Below are 7,500 nucleotides of genomic sequence, written 5' to 3'. Positions count from 1 at the left end.
CATATACAAACACACACACATACACAAACACATACACAAACACATACACAAACACATACACAAACACATACACAAACACGCACATACACAAACACATACACAAACACACACATACACAAACACACATACACAAACACATACACAAACACACATACACAAACACATATACAAACACACACATACACAAACACACACATACACAAACACACACATACACAAACACATACACAAACACACACATACACAAACACATACACAAACACACACATACACTAACACACACATACACAAACACATACACTAACACACACATACACAAACAATACACAAACACACACATACACAAACACATACACTAACACACGCATACACAAACACACACATACACAAACACATACACTAACACACATATACACAAACCCATACACAAACACACACATACACAAACACATACACTAACACAGCCATGCGACCTCTGGTCTTTTACGTTAATCCATTTATTCACTATTACGTTTCCAACTATTTATAAAAACATTGATTTTCATTCATCTGAATTCTTCTCATTCAATGGAATAAAACACGTTGAATATTCCAAATAAATACTTGACACAGCACTTCACGTTATTTTATATAATCCAAACGCTACATTGATATAACATTATTATATTTAATTGTATTAAGTAAGTGTTCAGTGTAATATTTAGTTAAAATAAGTCACCATAGTTTGTGGATTCTAGACGCTACATTTATACTTTGTCATCTATCATTATTACAGGCAGATGTTTACCTTAACAATTTTGAACAAAATAAATGGTCATAGTTACTACTTCCAAACATTAATTAATACATTATAATCTCTCACTAAATCGTTCATTAGCAAAATATACCACATCATTTTATATATTCCAAATTCTGTATTAACACATTATAATATCTGATTGTCGTAGGCAATGTTCACCAGAACAATTTATAGTAAAATACATCACCTTATTGTGTTGTTTCAAGACGCTGCATTGATACATTATGATCGTTACAATATATTGTGAATGAAGACTTCACGATGATAAAGAATTGTGTCATAATATATTATTGTCTCTGCCCTTGTTGACTTCTGACTCTTCCACTCTCTCTTACTGAATTGTGTGCCAGTCTAATGAACTGTTAATGATCTCTGAGTGCACATTTGACTATACTCTACAATATATGTTTATTCATAGTAGAATTGGTTTCACACAATTTAACAATAAATAGATATTAAAATTATAATAATCTTGACAAATCCTTGACACATCATACATTATAATATACTATAACATACATGTATATTCATAGTATAATTCCTTTGACATATAATAACAGTAAATAGTTTATATAAATATTTATGTTTTATCTACGTGTACCTTTGTCCATATAATTTTTCATAGATCTACTCTGCTTCTTTTCCAAATCCTCCAACAAATCAAATCTTGATGAGACTGTGGGAGGAAAATTAAAGATAGAATTTAAATGTATCTAAACTTCTCGATACTTATGTTGCAAAATCGTCAATATTTCTCTTGTTCAGATATGTTTTAGAATCACAAAATTTGATGAAAAAAAATTTGGTATTGTTACACAGAATATTGTTTTTATATAAAACTTGATATGCTCAACAACGTTATGTATAATATAACAGGTAGTTATTGAATTTAAATTCGAGTTAAAAATTCAGTCTGTGTGTTAGGTCAGTATGACATATCAATAAAATGTCTTGAAAGGCAAAGAGATCGAGAGAAACAGAGAGTGAGAGATAGATATATAGATAGAGTTAGAGAAAGAGAGAGATATATAGAAATAGAGAGAGAGCGAGAGAGAGAGAGAGAGAGAGAGAGAGAGAGAGAGATATAGAGAGAGAGATAGTTTTTATCCCAAAAATTGATATTAAAATATATCACCTCATTGAGTGATTTCCAGACGCTACATCTATACATTATGATTGTGTTATATTTTAAAGAAAACATCACAATGGTGAGATAGCAGTTTGTCATTGTTGTCGTTCTCTTCCTACATCGACTTCTAACACTATCTTCTGTTGTTGTTATATTATTAGCCAGTATGATGTACCTTAAATAATCTGTGAGTTTACCCTTGACCAATCAGACTCTATAACGTATTCTACAATATCTGTATATTCATATAACAATTTCACATTATATAGCATTAAATAGTTTATATAAAGATACTGTGTTATCTATGAGTGTTACCTTTGTTCATTGAATCTTTCATCGATTGACTCTGGGTCTTTTCCAAATCTTCCAACAAATCAATTCTTGACGAGACTGTGTAAAGAAATTAAAGATTTTAATATAATGTAACCCTACCTTAACTAAATGTAAGAGAATCGTCAATATCTTAAAGAGGAATAAAATAGTTTTAATAGTTTTCTGATTCAAATATGTTTTATAAGTAACAAAATTTGAAGAAAATTAATGTTCATATTCACATGAAATTAGATGAATGTAGGAGATAAATTGTTAATATATTAGCCAGTAGGATGAACCTTAAATAATATGTAATTGTACCCTTGACCAATCACACTCTATAAATATACTCTAACATATGTATATTCAAATTAGAATTGGTTTCATATAATGTAAAAGTAAACGGTATATATAAAAAGATGGGTTTAATAGCTAAGTACTACCTTTGTCCATGGAATCTTTTATAGAATGATTTTGGGTCTTTTCCAAATCTTCCAACTATTCAATTCTTGACGAGACTGTGTAAAGAAATTAAAGATTTTTATTTCATGTAACCTAAATGTAGGAGAATTGTGCATATTTTAAAGAAAATAAAATAGTTGTATTATTCAAATGGTTTTATAAATAACAAAATTTGAAGGAAATTCAATTTCATATTCACAGGAATTTACCTGAATGCAAAGTTGGTTTTGCTCATCAAAGTTGTGTATCGACTTCTACCCCTCTTGTCTCATTTGGTGATATAATAGCCAGTATGATGAACATTAAATAATATATGAGTGTACCCTTGACCAATCACACTCTACAATATATTCTAACATATATGTATATACATAGTAGAATTTTTCCATATAATGTAGAAGTAAATAGATTGAATCTAAGTACTACCTTTGTCCATGGAATCTTTTATAGATTGATTCTGGTTCTTTTCCATTTCTTCCAACAAATCAATTCTTGATGAGACTGTGTAAAGAATATTAAAGACTATAATTTAATGTAACTCGGTTTTTACTAAATAAAGATTATCGTCATATTATTTACGACACCACCCATGGTTTTCTAATTCAGATTTGCTTCATAAATCACAAAATTCGAAGAAATATCTTTCCTGTATTTACAAAAATTGAGCTGTTTCTATTATAAAGATATTGTACATACGGGATGGATATCAAATTCGAAAAGTCACATATTCTAGGGAAGAGCCGAGACAACCCTTAGATGCGAATCAATTTCAATGGTGAAATCCTAAAGCAAGTCACCTCATTCAAATACATGGTAGTGTTGCACACCGAAGATGAGACCAGCACAGCAGATGTGAAAGTTAGAATTGTGATGGCATTGGTTGCTAAGATATAACCCAAAGGTTCTCGGTGTGGACCCTACCTTCCACTCGTTGCTAGGATTTTGAACACTTCTTTAGCCAATCAGGGTTCGATCCTGGTGCTAGTTAAACGAAACGCGGGAAACCAGAGGGAATTCTTGTAGGTTTCGTCCAGCTGGACAGAATAACACCATTCCAGCGATTCTGTTTTATATTATATTCGTCTAGTGGTTGTCAGGAGGGAGACAAGAAGGATGAAAGATAAATAGATTTGGTTCGTTCATATTTGTGTTGTACATGTAATTTAGTTTCTGTATGAAATGTATCGTGTTTGGAAATCTTGAAAGGCAGAGAGAGAGAGAGAGAGAGAGAGAGAGAGAGAGAGAGAGAGAGAGAGAGAGAGAGAGAGAGAGAGAGAGAGAGAGAGAGAGAGAGAGAGTTTGACATTCACTCATGAAATGTCACTATAATATTATATATACTTACTGTTTATCTTCAAAACGCTGCATTAATGAGATAAGATTGGATAAAATGTACTTTATTTATCTATTGCTGGAAATTTACAATTGGTATTGCCATAGTTTATTACATTATAATCTCATACTATATCATTGATAACAAAATATGTCATCTTATTTTATATATTTCAAACAATGCATTGATACATTAGAATCTCTTCGTATAGCACTGTACAACAAATAATTCATCTTATTTTTTATACTTATACATTATAATATCCGACTATACCATCGTACAATAAGAATATGATCTTATTTTATATACTCCAAAACGCTGTGTTGATATATTACAGTATATGTTTGTTGCACCATTGTATAACAAGTGTAAATTTAAGACGAATCACTGTGTTATGTGGTACATAATATATATATATATATATATATATATATATATATAATATATATATATATATATATATATTGTGTCACTCCATAGGCAGTGTCAATGTTATATAGACCTATAAAGATTAAATAGTAAATGTCAAAATTACATATTTACAGTGTAAGTCTAAATACTCTAATGTTTATCAAATTAATTATTTGATAATTTATTATTAGATAAAAGGACTATTCGAGATTTTAAAATGAGACATAATTTCACAGTAATTGTTAAGAACTAAACTTGTAATTTATCGTAAGATATTATATAATGTACAAAACTGCAATGCATCTTCTTTGTCAATTTAAGATTTGACATTGAATAGAAACAAAACAAAAACTCTGCACTGTACAATAAAATAGATTGTTAACGTGTTCATACTTTAGCAATGATATTGATTGTTATAGCACTAACTTGTAACATGTGAGGACATTGCATAGCAATTCTGAAATTCCAAATCTTGTATAAAATTAATCCATTTATAAAGACAACAAACTAAATAAAATCAAATTTTAATGTAATTTTTTGTTGTTTTGAAATGATTCATGAACTGAGAATAAAACAGATTTTTCATTTTAGCAGAACAAAAATTAATGACAAAGCAAATTATAAATGAATTGATTTCATCTTTGGAGAAACGATGATTTTATTAGGCAGATCAAATGCAATTTACTCTCTAGATATATTTCACCTTTTTCATTTTCTTTCTTCTGTTCCTTTAGTTTTTTCTCTTGCTCCATCAATGTTGTGTCCTGCTCGGCCAGTTTAACTTTCTGAATGGAAATTGTCTCTCTGAGCTTGGTGACTGAAATAAGGAAATATAGTTTCGTGTGTGAACGATTTGGTTCCATGTACCTAATGTGTAATAGTTTTTATGTTCTATGAAAGTTATCTTAACATGTAAAATATTCTACTATAATCTATGACAAAGTGACATGGTTGTTTATCAATGTGAATGATATAAGATATAAATATCGTATCTATCATTTGATTTAGTCTTAATATATATACATACCTTCTTCCTGCATGATTTTCTCTTTTTCTTGGCCGTTTTTTTCCAATGTTGTTATTTTCTCTAACAAATATTTAACAATTACAGTGATATCCTCATCTGTAATAAATTACAAATGATTGATGGATAAACAGTTTTACAAATTATAAGAAAGTCATGTAATTATAAAGTTTATGTGGAACAAACTAGGGTCGGTCATTCTAGCAATTTTATCTTGTATACTATAATCAACATGTTTTGGGATTTTTCATAAATTCTCTATATTGGGTCTTTTTAAATTTACTCTTACCACAAAGACTATTATTTGTTTGATGGATGATAGTGTGTGATATTTGTTGCTGTCTCTGACGTTTTGACAATCAATTGTAGAGTCGGATATGTTAATGTAAGTAAAAGTCCTTACTCAAAGACAAAGATAAAAATGAATTTCACACATCTATGTAAGATATAAATAACATTATCCTGGTAGCAGCTTAAGATTGTTGTCGTCGAATGTCAACAAATTGTCGTCAACAAGTCAACAAAGATTTGACAAGATAGAACAGTCGAGATAGATGGAGCTTTTGATTCCTGATACTAAAATCTAAATTCAGCATTCCTGAAAAAATACAGAATATTTATCGTTGACGTCATATACAATGTGATAAACATTAGATTTTATATGTAAATAACACGTTTTCTATCAGTTGAACATACGAGATTAAACGAAAAAAGAACAGAAATAGAGCCCGCTTAATTATATCGAAAAAAAAAAACTATTTCTATTTTCTGCTGAAGTGTCATGAAGTGTCGATGGTGGAGTGGTTTTTGCTTGTCCAAATATTTGTTCAGTAAATCCATACATTTCCTCTCATTGTCTAGATAGTCTTAACACACTCTTTGCCAACAAGACCAAATGCGTTGTATTTGTCACGATTAAGCAACAATTTTTATATTGCGATAACCGTTACAGTCTTTGTCGTATAACGGATTTTTTTTCTTAAAGAATCATGAAACAATGCCAGCCTAGCATTCATGAGATTGAACCAAAAAAATTAAAATAATAATCATTTGATACATGAAGATGGGTGAGAATAAGAGACTTATACTTTTAGAATTTGAAAAAAAATGGACACTTCTCTAGAGAAGAAATTATGGTGTTGAAGAAAAGAAATAAAGCTAGAGAAAGAGAGAGATAGAGAGGGAGAGAGAGAGAGAGAGAGAGAGAGAGAGAGAGAGAGAGAGAGTGTGTGTGTGTGTGTGTGTGTGAGATAAATATAGTGTTACATACATAGAGAAAGATAGAGAGAGAGAGAGAGAGAGAGAGATAGTGTGTGTGTGCGTGTGTGTGTGTGTGTGATAAATATAGTGTTACATACATAGAGAAAGATAGAGAGAGAGAACTTACTTTCAACCGTTACGTTTACTTCTGCCTTCATTTCATTGATTTTAAAATTTTCATCAAGATAATACATAAGACAGACGTATGTTCCAGTGTCTTCCTCGCCTGGGTTTTTGATCGTCAATTTGAGAAAATTGTTGATAGAATCTTTTGTCAGGTTACCTTGAGCCTGAAAATTTCAGAAACGCCAAAGTCAGAACATGCATCCTTAATATTTCTTATGTGACTGAACTATATGCGGCCACATGGTGTAGTGGTATTGCAGCCTTTTGTAGGATCGGAAGATCCAGGATTCGCGTTCCACTCTGAACGGTGCAGTGGTAGGATCGGAAGGTCCAGATTTTGCATTCCACTCTGGGCGGTGCATAGTTGAGTCTGTGGAAAAAAGGTTCTTTATTAACATTCTCTAACCGTACTCATGTGCAAAATGGATACATGGTCGTTAACAGCGTTGTCTCTGTTCAAAAAAACTATAATATCGCCTATCAGGCTTTGTGGCTTGTCTTACACACTAGGTTTTGCTGTTGTCTCAGGACACCTTGTACAGAGCATTTGTAAAATTATTTGATATTGCCCTATATAAAAATGCTCAAAGCTCAAGCTTAAGAATTTGTGGGATATCATTTTTTTCTTCTTCTTTTGGATTGAC

The 7,500-nt window shown here is 30.8% G+C and overlaps 1 protein-coding gene across 1 annotated transcript in view; it reads right to left on the bottom strand.

Annotated features, from left to right (window-relative positions):
- Positions 1–7,199, bottom strand: part of LOC144960239 (uncharacterized) — a 22,407-nt gene extending 15,208 nt beyond the window's left edge. The window contains exons 1-6 of the mRNA XM_078893246.1: positions 6,858–7,199; positions 5,474–5,569; positions 5,150–5,263; positions 3,129–3,203; positions 2,244–2,318; positions 1,401–1,475 (exon numbers count right to left, since the gene is read on the bottom strand). Of these exons, the coding sequence (XP_078749372.1) occupies positions 1,401–1,475; positions 2,244–2,318; positions 3,129–3,203; positions 5,150–5,263; positions 5,474–5,569; positions 6,858–6,924 (502 nt within the window). The 5' untranslated portion in view covers positions 6,925–7,199. The remainder of the gene's footprint in view (positions 1–1,400; positions 1,476–2,243; positions 2,319–3,128; positions 3,204–5,149; positions 5,264–5,473; positions 5,570–6,857) is intronic.
- Positions 7,200–7,500: the final 301 nt, after the last annotated feature.

The sequence above is a fragment of the Berghia stephanieae genome, chromosome 15 (genome assembly GCF_034508935.2).
Source record: "Berghia stephanieae isolate SIO BIC M18660-M18661 chromosome 15, UCSD_Bste_1.3, whole genome shotgun sequence".
Taxonomy (NCBI): Eukaryota; Metazoa; Mollusca; class Gastropoda; order Nudibranchia; family Aeolidiidae; genus Berghia; species Berghia stephanieae.
This window is presented reverse-complemented; position numbering and strand designations above follow the sequence as displayed.